The 22,231-nt window shown below is 53.0% G+C and overlaps 1 protein-coding gene across 1 annotated transcript; it reads left to right on the top strand.

Annotated features, from left to right (window-relative positions):
- The first annotated feature begins 665 nt into the window (after positions 1-665).
- On the top strand, positions 666-20,236 carry LOC115654897 (hyaluronidase-2-like). Its single transcript, XM_030569773.1, is given in 11 exon segments — positions 666-720; positions 2,292-2,531; positions 10,119-10,217; positions 10,656-11,250; positions 11,253-11,299; positions 11,301-11,519; positions 11,521-11,615; positions 11,711-11,723; positions 18,324-18,413; positions 18,997-19,321; positions 19,324-20,236. Coding segments are annotated over 8 exon segments (1,413 nt in total). The 5' UTR covers positions 666-720; positions 2,292-2,531; positions 10,119-10,217; positions 10,656-10,700; the 3' UTR covers positions 19,398-20,236.
- The last annotated feature ends 1,995 nt before the right edge of the window (positions 20,237-22,231 follow it).

Here is a 22,231-nt window from a genome sequence, read left to right as displayed (position 1 = left end):
GCAGGGGACTCTGGGGCAGGGGGCAGCCGGGACCCACACACATACAGCCAGCACCCTCTGCCCCGCTCCCCACAGCGCCCCCTGCTGGGAGAGGCTGGGGCTGGAGTAACCGGGACCCCTGCAGCCAGTGTTTCCCCCACTCTGCACAGCGCCCCCTGCTGGGAGAAGCTGGGGCTGGAGTAGCTGGGAGCTCCTACACAGCCAGTGACCCTCCCCACAGCGCCCCCTGCGGGCAGAGACCGGCGCGGCAGCAGTTCCCCGCTCCCCTAACTGCCGCCCTGGGCGGGCTCCGTTGGCCGGCCGCTCCCGCAGCCCCGCCCTGCCCCGCCTCCTGTAGTTCAGTAGCAAGCGGCGCCGGGCATGCCGAGACAGCCGGGCTGTACCAAGTGGCTCCTGGCGGCTGGGGAGGGGGGTGAGGACTAGGGCACATAAAAATAACAGTCTCGGTTGCCACGGAGCGTTACAAACGACGCAGAGCGAGCCAGAGTCACGGGACTTGGCTCCCGCTTCCGGCCGATCGGCCGCGCGCTGAGTCGGTGCCTCCCTGGGGCCGGGGCTCCTCGGGGATCTCCCCTCCTCTCCTGCTCGCGTTGGGTTGCTCCAGCCTTTGGACTTTTAAAGGGGCTGCCAAGGCTGGCAGCGGCGAGCGGGGCGATGCTGGGCTCGTGGCTCTTTAAGAGCGACTCGCTGGGGGCGGGGCGATGGGGAGCTGAGCCCCAGGTGAGTGCGCGCCCGGAGCACAGGGGGCTGCTGGGGCCCGGCCGGGACTGGGCGGGCACGGAACTTTCCCAGGAGCGGGGAGGGAGGCAGCGGCGCTGGGGGCGTGGGGCGCTCCCACCGGCCCGGTTCCAGCGCGGGGGCTGCTGACCCCCCTGCGGGCCCGCGAGCGTCCCGCTCTGGAGCGGAGCCCTGGGTGGCCGGGAAACGTCCCCTGTTCCGCGCCGTGTCCTGCCCCGCCGCCCCGCTCCAGCAGCTTGCGGTCTGGATCCCGGCGTGCGGCTTGGCTGGGGGTCTGGCGGGGGGGCGACGGGCAGCCCGCGCCGCACCCCCGCCCCCTAGTCGGAGGAGCTGGTAAACTCTGGGGAGCCGCGGCTCTGTCCCGGACGCGCCGCTGCTCGGGTTTCCTCTCCCGGCTCTGCGCGTGTTGGTGATTTGTGCCGCTAGCTGCCGGCCGGGCTGATAGCGGAGCTGTTCTTGCTGCAGCACAGCTCCTTGGGGCGGCTTTGTGCGAGCCCTTGCTCTGCTGACACCCACATTTTTCCCTCCCCCGGCCCCTTTGCTATTTGATCTCCGGCTCTTGCTTCTCGCCGATCGCTTGGCCTCGCGGGCTATTGCAATGGAAAGAAGTTCGCACTGCCCCGCAGCTCGCGCGAAGCCTGTTGCTCCGTGCGCGGAGCTGCCGAACAAAAGGTGGCCTCGCTGGCACACCCCGGCGGAGCTGAGGCGGGGGGCTGGGGGTCGCACGAGGGCGCAGCCCGGGGGGAGGGAGGGATCGGTCTGGAACAAAACGTGTCCGACCCACCGACTGCGCTGATAAGCGAAGGCCCGCACATTCCTGGGATGTTTCAAGGCTTCAACCTCGGCGTGGGGCCCGATCCTTCCGGTTTAAGCCAGCCTCAATCCGGAGTGACTTGTGGAAAATAGAAAATTTCCCTGACAGACTCGACCCGAGTAGTGGGCGCCACGTGTGGGAGAGATCGGAACCAGGCCCTACATTGCAAGCTCCCTTCCAGGGAAGTTATGTGCCTGCTGTATGATGGGGCCTGGCTCTTGCTGGTGGGACTGTCAAGAAAGCTGTGCTGGAATTGTGCTGTTGGAGCTGAGCTCTGGAGCGGGCCCTTTGCTGGGGTTGGGGAGGCTGCTCAGCCTACTGTGCTGACAGACCTGGGTCTGAGCCTACTCCTAGCCTGTATCTGTGCTGGTGCTGGAGGATTTGTGGCTGGAAGCTTCCCTCCTAAGGATGGGTCTCTGCTGCCCGTTGTAACAGTCAGCAGCGACTCCCTGACAGCTCGTAATTTTGTAATAGCTCTCAACCATTAGGGGAAATTGGACACCTCAGGGGCATAGTAGTCTGAACTTTTTAACTGTCTTCCCTTATTAGTCTTGAGCAGTGAAGCTGGTCCTAAGCTGGCTTTTGCTGAGCAGATTGCGGAAGTGCAGGGTTGCTAACCACCAGTCAAATGCTAACACAACCGAAGCTTGTGTGTGAATGTGTATAAAAGATTCTTGTTTTTTTGTATGGAGTAGAGTGGTGTTGTTTTATTTTGTTTTGTTTTTTGTACCAAGGTAAGAGATATCTCCTATTTTCTTGCAAAATAAAGCAACCTTTCTTTATCCCCGTCTGGCTGTCATTGGCTCTCAGCTAGGCGGACCCGACATATTGGTAACAGTTTCTGGCGTCCCTAGATGGGAGCCTCCTAGCTCGGACATCGGGCTCCGGACGGCTGCGGTGAGCTAGAAGCAGTGCCACCGGGGTGCTTAGCCCCTCTTCCTCACTCCACCGTGGCCACTGAGGTTCATGCTCCAATAAGGTGAGCCCTAATACGATAAGGAAACACTTCCTGGGTTCTGGTTATATTCTGGTTACCTGGTTACTGTATTTCTGTCTTATACCTTTCAGTGTTAGGTGTGTGGGCAGAACTGAGCTTCTTGTTTGTAATTCCTCAGGGTGGAAGCCATAGCATGCGAGGAAGCCCTGAGGTCGTATTAAGATCCTTCTGTTCCGTCCCCTATAGCAGTCAGTGTAAGCAGAGATTGCTGGCTTGGATTTTTTGGATTAGACCATTATTCCTTCCTCCTTTCTGTTTATTTCTCTATTTGAGTGCCAGAAAAGGGGATGGGTGGGTCTCAGCAGAAACCCTCTAAGGATAGCCCTTTGGATTACATGTTAAATAAATGGCCTTTCCCTGGTGTTCAGAAAGTGATAGGTAAATCGATGAATTGAAAATTTATTGTATGCAATACTAGCCTATGACCTGCTGTCACTATGACCTGCTGTCACAAGTACTGGTCAGTAAACACTGCTAGTACTTTGGTCAAGGAGAGCAACGTGGAATGTAGACATCAGCAGGTAAATAAACCTATGTACTCATGACCCCTGACTCAGGAAAAACATGTTCCGACCACTGTGGTCCAATATGACATATAAAATGCTATAAATATACAATGTAAAGCTTGTCTCGGTGTGCTCTTCCTCTGGCATTAGTCGAGGGGGACACCCGCTCAGCTGATCGCTCAATAAAACAGTAAAGCTCTCTGTGTCTCTCTTTGAAGTAATTGGCTAGCTCCGGGGAGAACGAGCCTAATTTGGCTAACAAAGTGGCGACCGCGGCAGGACTCTCCCTGTAGAGGGCGCTGACGCTATCGGTGGCTAGTAGGTTGGTACCGGAAAAAGTGGCCACCCCCGAGCTGATTGTGCGGCTCGTGTTCTCGGACCACCACGGCCAACCGGGGCAGCGGTGTCCTCTCTAGAGTAAGTCCCAAAAGGATCCAAGAGCACTGAGTTTTTGATTCCTCAACGTCCCCAAGCCGGACGCGGCCACTCCGGGTGGTAAGTGCGTTTCCCTCCAAAGAGTTGAGGACTAACGCCCCCGAAGTGTGGATTGGACGACGGAAATTGCGACGAGAAGGTATACTACTAGTAGCATTGTTATAGTTTTGTGAATAATTTGTGTAGTATCAGTTTATGGGTTGTTTAACACAACTCTTAGCTCTTTTGCTCCTACTCGCGCTTTTCTTCCTTCTCCTTATTGTGTATTGGAAGTTCAACTCGTGTATAAGCATTTGGTGTTTCTGTGTGGAAGGTGAATGAGTGCTACTAGTTATATCTGGGACTAAGCTGACTCCAGCCGCCCCAAGACTCCTGCAAGGGGGAAACTCGATGACAGGATATCTTGATTGCAAGGGGGTCAGCCGAACCTCAGTAAATATCTGTTGTGAATGTGTATGTACATAGTGTTTGAGTCTTAAGTATGGGGTCTATGGGGTCCACTCAAAGTTCTTATTCTGGGACACCCCTAGGATGCATGTTAGATAACTGGATAGCGTTTAAACGCCAGGCAGATTATGGGATGGTATTATGTAAAGAAGATCTGATAAAAAATTTTGCATGGTAGAATGGCCGACATTTAAGGTAGACTGGCCAGATGGTGGTACATTAAAATTAGACGTGGTTCAGGCTGTGCATGGCATTGTGACCCGAGATGGGCATTGGGACCAGTATCCGTACACAGACATTTGGCAGGATCTGGTAGCCAATCCCCCTCCCTGGTTACAAAAATGTAGGCAGAAAGACCCCTTAAGATTTTGTTGGCCCGAGCCCCGGTTAAGAAACCCAATACCCCCATTAAAAGGCCATGCCCTCCCCCTGTAATCCCACAACCTCCGGAATATGTGGTTCCTCCTCCTCCTCCCTTGTACCCAAACCTTTCTCACCTGCAGGAAGGGGAGGGCACTAGCACCCCTTTGTGTCTGCAGGGGACAAAGAGGATAAAAGCGTAGAACAGGACTCTACCCGGATTTCCCCTGACGCCACACAGAAAGGGGTCCATACATACTTATGGATTAAGAAGTAAGGACCAAGGTGGCTCGGCATTTCTAATGCCCCTATGTGAAACTTTAGGAAAAGATGGTAAAATGACCATGGTATAGTGTCCCATTTACTACAAGTGACTTATAATTGGAAACAACAAAATCCGTCTTCTCAGACGTCCGGCCCCCCTTACAACCAGTTTTTGAAATGCTGATAACAGCTCATAACCCCACATGGACTGATATGCAAATAGCTTGAGAACATTACTGACAGCAGCGGAAAGGCGAAGGTGTTGTGGCAAAGGCCCATGAGTGGGTCGCAGAGACGGACCAGTCAGCCTCAGTGGTTGATCAGTGCCCGAGTGCGACCCTAAGTGGTCATATTACTGAAGTAGGACGAGCCGAACATGCTCGATATGCCGCCACTTATAGTGCAGGTATGAAACGTTGCATTCGAAACCCCCCAATTGGGCTAAACTATATAATCTCAGACGAGAGAAATGAGATCAGCTGCCTTTATGAGAGACTTTGTGATACCTGTAAAAGGTACACAGACCTGAACCCAGAGGATGAAAATGGGAAACGTGTGTTAATTCCTCTCTCCATTGGTCAATCCTATGAAGATATTAGAAAGAAATTGCAAAAGTTAGAGGGAGCATCCGGAAAGAATATAGAGGAGCTGTTACAAATTGCTCTAAAGGTGTATGATGAAGAACGTAAGAAGGGAGCTCGGACCCTAGCAATGGCTTTAAGAAAGGGAAACGAACGCGTTGGGTATGTTGGGGAAAGAGATAGGAAGCGACTTCCCTGCTTAGGGCGCAATCAGTGCGCCATCTGTAGAGAGGAGGGACATTGACAAAATGAATGTCCTAAAAGACGATTTATGGAAAAGGAACATAAGAATGAGGCTCCAGCACTCCCAATTTTCTATAATACAGCAAATTCGGACAGTGCTTCTCCCCAATAGGGGGGCCGGGGGACCCAGCGCCCCTCTTAGCAGCACAGGCTGCTGAGTTGGATCCGACGGTACAAATTAGATAGGGGACCGCCAATATAGAGGCCCTAATTGACACCGGTGCTGCCCTAGTTACTCCCTAGTACTGAGGCCCCCAAGTAGGCTGTAGGACATGAAATAGTACAGGGAATTGAAGGACAAAAGATGGCATTAAAGAAACACTTCCCCTTTTAGTTAAATAGGAGACCATAGATCTCTCATCAGTTCATCTGTAGCCCCTCATGCCCCATTGCTTGCTAGGACGAGATATTCTCACTAAACTGCAGCAGAAATCTCGTTCAGCAATGGAACTATTGAAGTAGGCTTCCGAAACAACAAACTTCGAACTATCAGATGGCCGTATTGTCTGCCAAAAATACGGAATACCAGAGTACAGAAGGGGGGCCTGATACCAGGGATTAATCTTGAGGTCTGGGCAGAGAAGGGAAGTGTCCACGGGTCGGAATGCCTCCCCAGTATGGATACATCTTAAGGAAGGGAGCTGTCCGATCCGTGTCCGACATATCCTCTGAAGTTGGCTACACAAATTGGTCTAAAACCCCTAATTCTCAAATTTGTGCGATGTGGCTGGCTCAGGGAAGGCACATCCCCATACAATACTCCAATAATAGGGGTACCCAAACCCTAACGGACAGTATCGATTGGTACAAGACCTAAGACGGGTGAACAAGCAAATAGAAGCCCCTTTCCGAATTCCCCATACTATTCTTGGTCAGATTCCCAAGACTCATAGTGGTTCTCTGTAATAGATTTAAAGATGCCTTTTTCTCTATTCCTCTACACCCTGACTCACAAAAGCTGTTGCATTGAATGGGAAGATCCAGACACCCATTACAAGGCTCAGTATCTGTGGACTGTCGTCCCACAAGGACTTACCTGTGCACCTGAGATTTTTGGCAGCCAGCTAAAAAGAGACCTTGCCCCATTCCTTGCTAAACACCCCTCATGTAACATAGTTCAGTATTGCGATGATCTGCTTTTAAGTACTGACAGCGAGACATCCTGTAAAGTGAAAACAGTAAAGCTCTCTGTGTCTCTCTTTGGAGTAATTGGCTAGCTCCGGGGAGAACGAGCCTAATTTGGCTAACAAATTGCAATCTTCTGCTTGAGTTACTTTTAAAACAGCCTGTAACCTGATTATTTGATTTAAATTTAAATAGGCTTTTTGGCCCCTGATATTAATTTATTTGGGTTTTAAGTTGCTGGACCATAATGTTTTATTTGTTTAGGGGGCCATTTTTGAGCTTTTTATGTTTGGGAGCTTTTGGCAGCTAGGGTGGTGATTATGTATTTTTTTTTTTTTTTTTTTTTTTTACTAAATTATTATATACTTTAATTTTTAATTTATTTTTTTGCGTTTGAGGTAATAAAAAGAACAAGGGCCTAATATATTTAACGTAACATACTTTTGACTAATTTGGAGGCAACCTTTGGTAGGCATATTGCCCACAAATTTAGTAATGGCCTTTTAGGGCCCAGGTGTTATTAGCAAAAGGGCCATTTTAGGTTTTGGGGTTTAATGGTTTTTTATAATACAAGTAATTTTTTGACCCTAAGGGCCCCCCTACTATGGCGTGTGAGCCGTTGGAAGCGTAATATTTACATTTTTATGCCCCAGTCCCTGTTTTTTAAATACAATTACAGCCCCACTTTGGGTTGTTAGTACTAGACCAAAAATGTTTAAAGTGGGTATGGGTGCCATTATGGTGCTGCCATGCCCACTGAAACCACCGTACTACGTGCTTTTTGCTTGTGGTATTATTTTGTTGGCAACTTAAAAAGAGGGCATTAAAATTTTATTTTGTTTTACCGCCCCTGCAACCTGCACCCTGTATGATGTTGGTAGGAACATTTTACCCAGCTATTATTAGTAAGTTTTACATGTGTATGGTTTTATTTTTTTTAATATTAGAGCAGTTGTATGGGTGGCAGGGGTTTGGTAACAATTAAATTTGAGGGCTAGGGTTCACTTACACTTGTTTTTAAAATATACTTTGTTTTGTTTTGATTAAGACAACAAGAAGCCTATTGCGGAGGAATAGAGCCGCCAGGGACTACTATTTGCTGTTTATATTTTTGTTTATTAGCACTATACTTAAGTTACTAATTTACCACTTCGGTTGCCACTGGCTGGGCTACCCAAGGCCCTTTATTTAATTTTTTTGATTTTTTTACATACCCAACAGTTGCTAAGATTAAAGGAATTTGCTATAATTTTTTTTAGTTGCATAAAACTGCTTTTTAACCATAATTATAATGGAAAGTACAGAACAGAAATATTACTGATTGCTTTAATTTATTTTTTTTAAAGAGTTTTTTTAGTTTGTTGAGTTTTGATATTTTTAGTAGAGTTACCTGTGCACCCCGGGCCTCCGGAGCCGGGGCGGACAGAGGGCTGGTTTAGTTGTTAGAGGTTTTGCCTGTGCCTTCTTGGGCTTTTGGTGCCGGGGAGGGCAAAGGGCTAGTGTTTTTTACTGGATTAGTTTTAGAAGCGGGGTTTACGTACGTTTTACCCGTGTGTGATGTGTTTATTTACTGTTTTCAAGGAGTTTAACTGCAGGCTGGCTGATGAGCGAGACTGTGTATGGGCCGTTTTACCGTGCTGTTATAGGATTATGTTTTTATTTTTTAACAAGAACCTGGTTACCGATTTGGAACGGATGTACAGGTTGGTTTAATGGAAGAGACTGGAAGGCTGCTGCATAGCGATGCAATTGGGACAAGACAGTTTGTAGAACAGAAACCTGTTTTTATAAAACTTTTTTTTACCTTTTAAGTTACATTTTTTGAAATTTTGGAATAAGAACACGAGGGGGAAAGCCAAAACCACTTTGAAGGGTGATAATTTTAATTTTTTGTGTGGAGCCTCGAATTTTAGTTAAGGCCAAGGGTAAAGCATTTAGCCATTTAATTTAGACTTTATACATAATTTAGTAAGAGTTTGTTTTTTTAAAGTTTGATTATTTTTCTTACTTGCCCAGAGCTTTGAGGTTTTATGAGGTATGCATTTTATTGTATACCAAAAGCTTGGATATTTGTTGGGTTACCTTTGACAGGAAATGACTTTTTTGATTTGAATTGATAACCTTTGGGAGATGATATTGAGGAATGATTTTTTGCAGTAAAGCTTTAGTAACAGCTTGGGCATGGCAATGTTTGTGGGGAAGCCACTTTATTAAATTAAAGTATATGATAATTTAGTTATAAAAAACGATTCATAGACTCCACCCTAGCTGCCGGAACCTCCAAACATGGGAAGCTCAGAATGGCCCCCTGAACGAATTATAAAGCATTATGATCCAGCGATCTTGGAACCCAAATGAATTAATATCAGGGGCCAGAAAGCCTATTATAATTTAAATTGGATAATCAGGTTACAGGCTGTTTTGGAGTAATAACTAACCAAACGGCCACAGCTCTTGATCTATTGGCCGATCAATCAACTCATTTATGGCCATAATGCTTATAAAGCTCTCCCGCCAGATTGGCATGGCCAGTGTAGTGTGGCCAGAGCATACCAGCGTCAAATAAACACTACACGGTCTCGCGCCAAATCCTCAACCTGGGGACTTATTCTCACAAGCTCTTCACACCCTTGAAAGGGGCTCGGGTAAACGTGCCAAAAACCCCTTAGTAATCAGGCAAATGGGAGTTCATCCTTTATACGGGGGCTAATTCCTGGACTGGGGGTGGCGGAGCTGGAAAGGGCTGTGGTAACATTTCTGCAGAACTTGAAAAAGTAAGCTAATGCTTACTTGGATGCGTTCCAAAAGTTACAACGAGAAATTGATGACATAGCAGAAGTAACACCTGCAAATAGGCGTGTGCTAGTTGCCATGAATGCTGAAGTGGGGGGCCTGTGCTGGCATTGGGGAAAGATGTTGTTTTTATAGTAATCACTCTGATTTAATTGAGGAGGATTTGCAGGCCATCAAGGATGCAGCTGTTTATTTTCCACACTGTATCTCTTGATCATACCCTTAATTTTGAGGACTTCCTCCCAGACCTTGGGTCATGGTTTACTGGCCTTTTCTGTAAAATTGTCAAATGGATTTCTTTTCTTTTTTTTCTTTCTATATGTCATTTGGGTAATGTTGAAATGTGCAAAATGTTTGTGTAGTGCTGTTACTAAGGGCTCTACTGTCTGTAGGAAAAACACAATGTTTCTCCTCCAGCTTTAATCACAAATTGTGTAATGGCCTGACAATTCGGATTATCAGGCCCGAAGTGGGGACTGTGACAGTCAGCAGTGACCCCTTAACAGCTAGTGGTTTTATAATAGCTGGCAACCATTAGGGGAAATTGGACGCCTCATGGACATAGTAGTTTAAACTTTTGAACTGTCTTCCCTTATCAGTCTTGAGACAGTTGAAGCTTGTCCTGAGCTGGTTTTTGCTGAGCAGATTGCAGAAGTGCCGGGTTTGCTAATCACCAATCAAATGCTAACTGACCGAAGTGAGTGTGTGTGTGTGTGATGTGTGTGTGTGTGTGGTGTATGTATAAAAGATTCCAGTTTTTTGTATGGAGTAGAGTATTTTGTACCAAGGTAGAGAACTCTCTCCTTTCTCCGCAGAATAAAGCAACCTTTCCTTATCTCTGTCTGGCTGTCATTGGCTCTCAGCTAGGCGGACCCTGACATTTCGATAACACCATCAAGTCATACTGGGCTCAGGTGGGTTGCGGCAGGTCAGGACCGAAGTGCCTTGGCAGAGATGGGCAGGAAGGTTGATCTGGGGTCTGAGATGCTAGTCTGCAATGCAGGAGATCTTGGTTCAGTTCCCAGCTCCACTGCAGTCATCCTGTATGGCCTCAGATCAGTCACTTGAGCTCTGTGCCTCAGTTTCCCTTCAGCAACGTGGAAAAGTATTCTCCCTAGTTCAGAGAAGAGATGCACTGATGTTTGTGAGGTGCTCACATGGGGGCCAGTGGCAGACCATTTGAGTACCTCAATGGATTGGAGGGGCATTGGCAAAGCTGGATTTGTGGGGTTGAGATAGTAATGGGGCTTTGGGGCATTGGCAGAACTGAGAGAAGCTTGCAAAGCTCTACTGCTAGCGGGGTGGGGGAGTGCCTTTTTGCTCTACCCTCTTACAGCCCTGTTCCCCTGCAGGCTGTGACCTGAAGCCATCCTGTGACCGAGCAGCACAGTGAGAGAATGCGGGGAGGCTCTGTGCTGGCAGTGCCATGGCTCCTGATCCTTGCTATCACCAGCGGCCATGGGCAGGATGGGAAGCCAGCCTTTGCCCCCCTTTTCACCTGGAAGCCCTTCATTGTGGCCTGGAATGCCCCCACCCAGGACTGCAAGCCCCGCTTCCAGGTCCAGCTGGACTTCAGCCTCTTTGACCTGGATGCCTCGCCCAATGAGGGCTTTGTAGACCAGAACCTCACCATCTTCTACAAGGAGCGCCTGGGCCTCTACCCCTACTACGATAAGCAGCAGGTGGCTGTGAATGGGGGTGTCCCCCAAAACAGCAGCCTACGGGAGCACCTGGACCGGCTCCAGGAAGGAATCCGCCATTACATCCGCTCAGAGGCCAAGGAAGGGCTGGCTGTCATTGCTTGGAAGGAATGGCGGCCCATCTGGATCCGCAACTGGCAGAACAAAGACATCTACCGCAAGAACTCCCGCAAGCTGGTGCTGTCGCAGCACCCCGACTGGCAGGAGGACATGGTGAACAAGGAGGCCCAGTACGAGTTTGAGAGCTCGGCCGGGGATTCATGCTTCACACCCTGCAGCATGCCAAGAGCTACCGGGCCCAAGCAGCTGTGGGGTTACTACCTCTTCCCGGACTGCTACAACCATGACTACAGCAAGAATCCAGACAGCTACACGGGCCGCTGCCCTGACGTGGAGGAGACACGCAATGACCGGCTGTCCTGGCTCTGGAAGGAGAGCACAGCCCTCTACCCTTCCATCTACCTAGACCAGGTCCTGGCCTCCTCTGAGAACGGCCGCAAGTTTGTGAGCTCGCGGGCTCATGGAGGCCTTGAGGATCTCTCACCAGCACCATGACGGCTACTCGCTGCCAGTCTTCGTCTACACCAGGCCTACCTACAGCCGTAAGCTGGAGTCATGAGCAGGGTAAGGTGGTGCCCGCGCCCAGGGATAGACCCATTTCTGCCAGAGACGTTGGGGCTAGAACCAGGGGTAAAAGTTAGAAATAGGGGACTTACTGGTGTGGGGCTGGGCTGGGTTGGGCCAGCTCTGGCCCCCAGAAGGGGCAGGGATGGGGGGGGCATCAGAACCAAGCCCAGCCTACTCTGTACTAGTAAGTGGCCTCCTCCTCCCCTGCTGGGATAGCAGCGGCAGCCGGGGGCTCCGGCAGCAGTTTAAAGGGCCCAGGGCTCGGCTGCCGCTACCTACCCGGGCCTTTAAAGTGCTGCCAGAGCCCAGGGTGCCCGCTGCTACCCCAGGGCTTTGGCAGCAGGGCTCCGGGGGCTATTTGAAGGGCCCGGGGTCCCCTGCCTCTAGCACTCTGGGCCCTTTAAATAGCTGCTGGAGCAGCGGTGGGGCACTGGTGGTTATTTAAAGGGCCCAGGGCAGTAGAAGCAGCCAGAGTCCAGCCCTTTAAATAACCCCTGGAGCGCTGCTGCCGCTACCCCACGGCTCCAGCAGCAGGGCTCTGGTGGCAATTTAAAGGACCTGGGGCTCCAGCCACTGCAGGGAGCCCCAGGCCCTTTAATTGCTGTCTGGAGAAGCCAGCCCAGTATGGTGTAGCGGCTCTTGCTGGTATGTTGTACCGGCTTTCTTTCACTGATTCTGCCTAGAACTCTGCTTCTTCCTGGGCCTCTAGCTCTCTGGTTGTGGGAGACGGTAGTGGGTGGTCTCACCACTAGGGGGCAGTGTGATCACACAGCCTCCCAGCATATTACAGCAAAGGCACCAGAACATACCAAGGGGACAGACTTTTGCACAGTCTTTTCCAGGCCCCATGTGATCTCCCACCAGGGAGGGCAGGAGGAACTGATTCTTCCCACCATCCAAGGCTTTAAACACCAGCTCCTCAAATTCACACCCAGCTGTGCCCTTCCTGTGTTGTCATGGGCTTGTGGTGCTTTATGGGGTAGAGCAGGGTCCCAGTCCCGCTTGCCCTCTGCATCTGAGCTGACTTGCCAGCAGCCCTGTTGCTTGTGCTGCCTGGGCATAGGGCTCTTGCATGGTGGTAGCCAAGGGAGCTGAGACAGGGCAGCTCTGTGGCCTTCCTGGCAGGCTGGGTGGAGGAGAGAAGGATGGGCAGTGGAGAGGGGGTGGAGGGAATCTTCCTGTGTTAGCCAGGTGGGTCTGTGAGATTGCATTCCAGCTCCCTGGTCCTGTCCAGTGTTGCCATGGCTGAGGAAGGCAGAGGATGAGTTCCTGAGCTTACCATGCCTCTCCTGGCGGGGGGAGTGCAGCTGTTGAAATGGGAGCTGTGGCCCTGCTGCTGTGCAGGCTAACTGCACATGACAGCCATGACTTCCTCTTTCTGGATCCGGTCCCGCAGGGCCCAGCTTCAGGAGGCAGCTGGAAGAAGAGCATGGTTTCAAGAGCTAGGCATCCTGGGTTCCATTCCTGGCCTCCTTCCTGAGCACAGGCAAATCACCTAGAGCCAGATTTTCTCAAGAGCTCAGCTGAAAATCTGGTGCCTGAGCTCCTGGACCCCAGGTGTGGCATGGGGGAAAGGTCCCATGTTGGGGAGCCATAGGGAGCTGTGGTGGGGTGCAGAGTCTGTAATGATCACATCCTGTACTATGTCCCCATTAGCCGACTCCCCCTTACCCAATGTAGAAGGTCCATGCTGCCACAGGATGCCCTCTGCTGGTGGCCAAGATCTCCATTGGGAAGTCTGTTTCCTGGTGCCCTGAGGTTATGACAGGCCCTTATGGGGACAGTGGAGGCAGCATGATGGGCAGGAACGTGGCTGTGCTGGGGAGAGAAAAGGCAGGAGTGGGAAGGTGGTGCTGGTACCATTGTTCTTGGCCCATGCATGCCTGGCACTTAGTGATAGGGTCTGCAGATACATTAAGCCATTCTTGAGTAAGAAGCCATTGCAGTCTCTCCCTGTGGGGCAGGGGTGTGTTCGAGTTGTGAGCGGGCAGGCAGAGGCCAGTATCTGCCACAGGAGGGTTCCCCATTGTCCTGGGTGGGGCTTCAAGTCATGCTGGTGGGGGGACAGAGGGGGAGTGTGAGATCTGGGCAACTCCATGTTGCCATCCCTATATGGGAATTGAGCGTTGGGCTCTGTGGGCCAGTAGAGCAGCTCCATCAACCTCCCTGCTGAAGGGGGAAAGCTATGCCCTGGGTAAGCTCCTCCAGCAGAGCATGGAGGAGCCTCGGGTGCTAGCTGGTGGTGGGTGGGCCAAGGCAGGCACCCAGCTCCCTGGCAGCAATGGTGCAGGGGTAGAAGGCAACAGACTCTCATTTTCTACTGAGGATGTAGCATGGGGATGTGGGGTCTCCCAGCCATTAGTATAAAGGGCCCACTTGTAACAGAGAGCCCATGTGAATGGGCTCAGGTCTGAGACCTGCTCCACTCTGTGCTCCCACCCTGCAGGCACAGGGGAGGAAGCTGAGCCAAGCCCCGTGGGACACCTCTCAGGACAGAGGCCTCTGCGGGATGTTTGGCTGCTGAGATGGGGCTGAAAGGGCCACTGAGGCCCAAAGCACCACAGGGACCCCAGTGGCTGCACCCATTAGTCCATCTACAGTGCCCAGCATGCCAGCTCTGCTGTGCACAGCGCCCCCTGTCAGTGACTGAGTAGAAGTCCAGGGGGCCCTGCACACAGCCAGTTGCTAGCATGGCTGAGGCTGCAAAGCCATCTCTCTGAGGCTGGCTGGGAGTCAGAGGTTCTCGGGGGTCCCCATGCAGTCCTGCCCAGCTGGGTGTCTCCTAGCTGCATGGGAGGAGGGCTTTTCCACCCTGGTCTTCTGGGCATTTTGAGGGGGTGGAGATGAGTGGGAAGACACAAGTGACCCCAGCTGGGCAGATTTCCCCCCCCACACACACACTCTTGGTGTTTGTGTTCTCCTTTTCCACGTCTGCCAGGGCAGCACATGCCCTAAATGCTTCCTTATTTGTCCTGCTGGTGTAGTTCCCACTGGAAGCGCTCCGGGGGGGGGGTGGGGCCCGGGGGGGTGGTGGGATGGGAGTGAGGTCTCTGTGGGTGGCAGGCTGCTTCTATCTGTGGTGTATATACATTGTTGCTAGAGTGCAGCTCCCCTCTTAGTGGACAGGCCTGATCTTGTGTGCAGGGGAGGAAGGACCAGATGCTCTAATGGTTAGAGTGGGAACTGGGTGCCAGGACTCCTGGGTTCTATTCCTGGCTGTGGCTGCAGAGTGGGGTTTAGTGGCTAGAAGAAGAGCCTGCGAGCCAGGACTCCTGGGTTCTATTCTCAATGCTGGTTCTTAAATTTTCTGACCTTGAATAAATCCTCTCCTGTCCCTCAGTTTCCATTTCTGTAACGTGGGCACACTAGTCCTCATGGAGGTAATGAGAGGGTTTATTATGAGACACTGGATGCTGGTGTTTGGCAAGTGCCCTAGTGATAGCTTAGGCGTAGCACTAGCATGGAGCAGGGCAGCTGGCTGATGGCCATTCTCAACCTGATCTGTGAGGGCAGATTTAAAAAATTGGGGCATGTTTAGTCTTGAGAAGACTGGGGGCAGGGGGAAACCTGATACCAGTCTTCAAATATGTTAAGGGCTCTTATGAAGAGGATGGTGATTGAGTGTTCTCCATAGCCACTGACAGTAGGACAAAGACTAATAGCCTCCAAGGGAGGTTGTGGAATCCCTGTCACTGGAGGTTTTTAAGAGCAAGTCAGACAAACCTCTGTCAGGGCTGGTCTAGGGTTACTTGGTCCTGCCTCAGCGCAGGGGGCTGGCCTTGATGGCTTCTCGGGGTCCCTTCCAGCACAATGTTGCTCTGAAATCCACAAGTCCAGCATTTCTCAAATGTGGCCACGTGCAGCCACCAGGGACTTTTCATGTGGCCACAACAGCCTCCTGGGCAGTGGGGGAGGGAAAATCAACCTCTTTTTCACCCCCTCCCTACCTGTTGTTCTTGGATGCAGGGCTACCCGGGGAGGGGGCAAGTGGGGCAATTTGCCGTGGGCCCTGAAGGGGTTCCCACGAGAGTTTTTCAGGGTCCTTGGAGCAGGATCCTCACTTGCTCCAGGGGCCCCAGTAAACTCTTGTGGGGCCCAGGCCCCCGGAACTTCTTCCGCTCCTGGTCTTCAGCAATCGGTGGCAGGGAGTCCTTTCGCTCCGGGACCTGCCACCGAAGTGCTGGGTCTTTGGCAGCAATTCTGCGGTGTGAGGGGTCCTGAATCTTCTGGACGGCTCAGCCTGGATGCGGTGCCCTGCACTGCCTCTGGAGACAGATGGGTACAATGCTGCAAGAGCAAGTTGAGTTCTCAACCCCGCTTGATAGCAGGTGGTAGGGCTCAGACTTCAGCCCTGCGGTAGTTGGGCAGCAGGCTCCAGTGGCGGGCCTTCAGGAACCTGGCCATGGGACTGCATGTGCCAACCCTCTGGCTCTGGCCCATTTGGCCCCGGCTTTGGGCTCTGGTCCCGGGTTCCAGCTGCAGAGCCGACCCTTGGTGCTGACCTCTAGCCCACTGCTGTGCGGCAGCAGGCTCCGATCCCCAGCTTCAGCTGCACAGCCCCTGGCTCTGACCCACACCAGCCATGGGCACTGAACCCGGCTCCAGCTATGCAGGCTCACCACCCCCTTCCCCCATTTGCTTTGGGCCACCTGCTGTCTCCCCTGGCCCTGAATCCATGGCCTCAGGCCCTCACTACCTCTCCTCTGGAACCCCTCACCCCATCCCCATCCAGGGCTTAATTTGTCCTGGGGCTTGCTGAGAATAGTGATATTAACAAACATGCAGGTATCACGTTTCCCAGCAGACCTATCACAGCCTCCCAGCTAGCTACCAAGTGTGCTGTGGAAAGTGATATTAACCAAACATACAAATATCACTTTTCACAGCACTATTTTTATTGTCTGTACCAAAAATCCACATCTATGTGTATGTGGTTATTTTTTCTTTTTCCTCAAGTTAATTAAGTATTTTAGGAAAAAGTGTCAGTCTGGCACTAGCAAGAGTTGGTGGTCACACTCCAAAGCCACCAAAACTTTTGTTGAGAACCCCATGCACTAACCTCTCAGTGCTGAAGAGCTTAGGATAGCAGAGGGCTGCTGTAGGTCAGGATTGAGGGACATTGTCAAGGCTGTGTGGGGTGAGCCTGGGGCAGGGATAGCCGGGGCTGGGGCTGGATTGAGGGGCACTGGCAGAGCTGTGTGCAGGGAGCCCAGGCCTGGGATCTCAGGGGGCTGCAGCAGCCAGATATGTGGGCAAGGCCATGTGTGGGATGACTGCTCAGAGTCTGGTTCTCAGTAGCTCCACCAGACCCACTTGCTAGACAAGTTAATCCTGAAGCTGCCTACCCCGATCCCAGGCAGGAGCTGAGCTCGCACGCAGGCCCTGCCTCCCACCTCTGGCACTCTTCGGCGCAGCTCCCTAGCTGCTGGTGGCTCCCTCCTGCCTGACTGTCAGTGCTTGTTCCATCAGGCCACCTGCTGTCTCAGCAGCCCTGGTGGCTAGGCCCAGCCAAAGAACATGCATGCTGGCCTGGGGCAAGGAAGGGATGGGCAGGAATGTGAGGAGCATGGAGTGGGGCTCCACCTCCACCCCTTCACAAAGTGCGTGCTACTAGGCTGGGTTCAGCCCTGGGATATCTCATATCTCAGGCCACGTCTACACTACAGCATAAAATCGAAATTATTGAAATCAGTTTTATAAAATCGATTTTATGCGTCCACACTAGGGCACATTAATTCGGTGGTGTGCGTCCATGGTCCTAGGCTACCATCGATTTCCGGAGCAGTGCACACTGGGTAGCTCAGTAAAAGAATGAGACCAATAACTTCGATTTCCGTCCACACTAACCCTAAATCGATATAGTATATCGATTTTAGGGTTACTTCTCTCGTTGGGGAGGAGTACAGAAATCGATTTTAAGAGCCCTTAAAATCGATTTTAAAGTGCCTTGTAGTGTGGCCGGTTACAGGGTTAAATCGATTTAACGCTGGTTAAATCGATTTAACGCCTGTAGTGTGGACCAGGCCTCAGGTAACTAGCAACCTTTCATTCCTAGCTGCTCATGGACTGAAAGGGGGAGGCTAGGACTGCTTCTCCCTTGTGCCAGAAAGGCAGCCCCCTCTAGGATGGAGCACTGCAGCTGTTTTCTCAGCACCCAGCAACAGTGTGGAGCACATAATGGCGAATCCCCCAGACAGCTGGTCTGGGGAAGAGATGGGAGAACACTGAGGGAGGTGCAGTGTAGGGAGCTGGGATTTGGACAGCAGAATTGAGTGTGTTTGGGGGGGTAGCAGGAAAAGTACACTGGATCTTTAATGGCCTCAGATGGCAAGTTAGCATGCCCAAAAGCACCTGCCTCTAACACTACAGCAGGGCACTAGCACCACGCAGGAGGCCTCCTGGCCAGGCCTAGCCCTACTCAGAGACTGGCAGAGAGCTAACAGCTCTGACACAGCCAACTGGAGTGTGAGCACGTGTGGGGGCACAGATGGACCCTCAGCCCCATCCCTCCAACCGGGGGTTGACTGCTATGGCACTGCCCTCCCACGTGATCCTGATCCTCCTGCCCCTGGAGTATCCAGGTGAAAGCAAGAGATTAGAGTTTGCAGGTTAGTTTGGGGAGCTGCACCTGCCTACCTCCTGCTGCAAGTTTCCACCCTAACCATTGGCCCTGTCTGGATTCCTCCCTGGCAGATGGACCTGGTCTCCACCATTGGCGAGAGCGCTGCCCTGGGGGCAGCTGGTGCCATCTTCTGGGGTGAGGAAGACTACGCCAAGAGCCAGGTAGGTACCGGGGGAGGACGACTCCCCCTCCGCCCGCTGCGGGGAAGCATCCGCCTGCCATCTTGAGCTCTGGTATTGAGCATGGGGAGCGCCTCTAAACAGGCCTGCTCTGCTCCTGTGGAGTCAAAGACTGAACAGGATTGGGCCTGGTGCCCTGCTGGCATCTGCCTACCGCAGCTTGTGCTCTGAATGAGCCAGGGCTGCACACAGCACGTGTTGTGGCCTTGCTGGACGCTCTGGTCTGTGCCCGTGAGGTCTGACCATCCCATGGTGCCTGACCTAGTGCAATCAGTGGGGCAGAGGAAGCTGCCAGTCTCCTTGGGGCCCTGCTGATCCTGGCCTGCTTGGCATTTCTGCCGCCTCGCTTGGCCTGGGAATAGGGAAGTGCCACCCCCTGCATGAAGCAGTAATGCTGCCAGCCCTGGGGACCTGAAGGCATGTGAAGGAACAGTGCTAGCTCCTGGCAGTGCTATTGGTATGCCCCAGTGGGCTTGAACTGCTCCTGGGTTCCTAGCAGGTCTTGCCATGGCAGTTGGTCCCCAGCTGCCCTCTGGCTCTCACTCACCCCTCGTTCCCTTCCCAGAGCACCTGCCAGACCATCAAGGCCTACCTGGAGGAAGAGCTGGGTCACTACATCATCAACGTCACCACGGCGGCTCAGCACTGCAGCCAGGCACTGTGCCAGGGTTGGGGGCGCTGCCTGCGCCGGGACAGCACCGCCAACGTCTTCCTCCACCTCAACCCGCTCAGCTTCCAGATCCGGCGCCGGGGTGAGGCAGACAGGCAGCAGCCAATGCTGTGGGTGGAGGGTGAGCTGTCTGCTACCGACACAGCCTACCTACGGACCCACTTTCGGTGCCAGTGTTACCAGGGCTGGCGTGGGGATGCGTGTGAGTGGCAGCTGAGCCCACAAACAGTGGAGCCTGCCTAACCTGTGCCACTCTGGGACTCCTGGTACTGGGGCTCCTGGCCCACTTGGACTAGCTTGGCCTCTTACTGGGGTCCTCATGGCAGTAGGCAGTCTCCTGGTGCTTAACATGGCAGGGGCATGGGTGCAGTAGATGACACTTGTAGCCAGAGCCTGGCGTTGCCCCTCCGTGGGGCAGATAGACCTTCGAACCCAGGAGCCTTTTGTATTTCATTTAGTACCGATGTAGTGGATCTATTGGAGGTGGCCCTCTGCCACGGCTGAGGGGGCAAGAGACCCCTCCAGTGCTCCCCGTTGGCCAGTAGAGTGCCTGCAGCTGTGGGGTGGGGGGTGTTCTTGGGCAGTGATGCAGGGGTAGGGGGCAGCCTGCAGCTGGGAGGGAGTGGGGGGAGATCTGCCCTGCTGTGGAAATACAAGGGCTGTGCCCTGGATTGGCTTCATCCCCCAAAGCCAGGTATCCCCTCCTTCCCTGCTGCTAGGTGTGCCCCAATGCGGAGCCTGGCCCCATGGTGTGGGGGTGTGCTCATCCCCTCCCCGGTTCAGCAGAGGGACAGGGGCCTCTTGGCGTGAGCCAAGCTGCACAGGTGGTGTGGGGTGCCCCCTAGCTCTACTCTAGGCTTTGGAGTGGGTGGAGGAGCAAGGGGATAGCAGGGCCCTTCTTCTGTTGTAAGGAGAGGGGTGGCTATGCAATGAGTGGAGGAGTGTCTGGGAGGCAAGACCTGATGTGACATACTACTGTATGTGTCTGGAAACCCCCCTGGGGCTGGGGGAGGATATGCCTTTCAGTGCCGGAGTGAGGCGGGGGCTGGGCCGGGGGGCCTCCCGGGAGCCAGCACCTTGCCTCTGTCACCGAGAAACCAAAGTGCTTTACTTCACCATTAAAGGCGGAATGAGAGAGCAGGCGGCTGCTGTTTGCTTATGGCGTGGCTCCCCCTTGCCCTGAGAGAAGGGGACAGTCCCATTTCCCCACCCCTGCTGCAGGGGAGGCTGGGACAGGCGTTCCAGGGGCTTCTAGTTGGGCCCTTCTTGGCTGGCACAGTGCCTGGGCTAGGGAGGCAACTATATCTGAGTCAGGTTCAGACCATACTCCTCCTCCTCCTCCCCCCCAATGCTGACAATTCCCCATTTCTCCTGGCCCCTGGTATGTGACTCAATAGCCAGCGTGCATGGTACCAAACACCCCTCCCTGGCTCACTGAGCTGCTCTCTGTTAGCTCCTGGCACACAGCAAGGAGACATCTGCCCATGAGGTCTCCTACTCTTGTAGGGTGTGCACTCTCCCTGGCTGGGCTTCCCTTTGCCCATGGGATGGCAGCAGAAGACAGCTATGGGGAAGGCTAGCTTGTGGAGGGGGCATTAAGGCTGGGAGGTTGCGTGAGTCATGCCTGCAGCTCCAGGGCATGGGGGGGCAGGGGGCAGCCCCATGTCTCCATAGCCCAGCCCCCAGCAAGGTTATTTATCGTTCAGCCTGTGAATTGTTCCATGTACAGAGGCTGGTACCTCATGGGACACCTGCCCCTTTGTCTGACCTCCAGGAGTGGCCACAGCCCCCTCACGCCAACAACTGTCCATAAAACTATTGGCGGCCCTGTGTGCTAGCAGCATGGGTTCTGCAGGCATTGGGGAGATACGGAGGGGTGTTTTTGTTGCATACAGGAATGCTGCATGCTCATTCAAGGCCAGCAGCGAGGAGGAAAGCTGGGGCGGCTGAAATCTCAGTCAGTGAGTGACTGACCCTCTCTGGGGGGTTTCTCTGGAAGCCATGCGGCTGGGGGCTCAGGGTTAATTTCAGGAGGTGAGACCCATCTCTGACAGCTGGCCCTGCTCATGCATTGCAGGGTGCTGCACTGACCTACATGGCTTCCCCCTTGCTGCTAGCCCCCAGCTCTAAGTGCTGGAAGCTTGGCTCAAGGGGAGCCTGTTGCTCTGGGATGTTTCCCTTCCCCTTGGGCTCATGCCCCTCAGTATGGTGTGAAGCCAGGAGGGGGGGGGCTGTCTTTGCCCACTCATCTTTGTGTGTGTTCTCCTTAAACAGTGCACGTGTTGGGTGCTACCCACCCCCCATACCGCCAGTGCCCAAGGCATGATCACCCTGTGTTGGGACCAGCACTAGGGGAGGGGCCTTGCTTTGACAGCTGGCCTGAAATACAGCAGCACCAGGGGAGTGGCATTGATTGATGGGAGAGCGCCCCCTACTGAGTAACCCCCTCTGCTCCCTGAAACACAGTATCCTGAGCTTCCCGTTGCGGTCAGCAGTGACTGAGGGGAGCGTGCCCCCTACTGAGCCCCTTCCTCAGGCCTGTTGCTACTGGAAGGGTATAGGGGCATTTGCCCCTCCAGCAATTTCCTAGGGCCCTCAAATTATTGTCAGAAAAGCCAGAACATGCTAGTCTGCATCCTTTCTATAATGGAACTCACAGAGCAATAGCCAGGTGCTAACTTTTCCTTTGGTAAATGCTTAAAATCCCAGATTTCCCTGTGGTCTAACACACCTGTCCAGGGGGCTGTTTTGTTTTTCAGTGACATCCAGGGCCCCAAAGTAGATCCAGTAATGAGACTCTAGAACCAGCCCTGCACCCACTTATACTCCCTGCAACACAGCACCAGCTCAGAGTGCCCCACCCTGCTTCCTGTACTAGCTGGGGCTTGTGGGGTGGTCACCCACCCAAGTCTTGGCTAGCCCAACCCTGCTTTGTGTATGGCCAGCCAGCAGGTGCACAGGCAAGGTAGCTGCAGTATCACCTTGTTGGTGCCTCTCTGCCAGGGTCAGCCCTGGTGTCTTAGGTTTTTGTGGGTTTTTGCAGGGCATGTGTGTCCCATGATGCTTTGGGGTGCTTTTTCAGGGAGCAACAGTCCACAGGGCTTTTTGGTAGTCCTGTTAGAAAAAGTCC

The sequence above is a fragment of the Gopherus evgoodei genome, chromosome 7 (genome assembly GCF_007399415.2).
Source record: "Gopherus evgoodei ecotype Sinaloan lineage chromosome 7, rGopEvg1_v1.p, whole genome shotgun sequence".
Taxonomy (NCBI): Eukaryota; Metazoa; Chordata; order Testudines; family Testudinidae; genus Gopherus; species Gopherus evgoodei.
The sequence above is the reverse complement of the archived record's forward strand: the minus strand, read 5'-3'. Positions and strand labels throughout refer to the sequence as shown.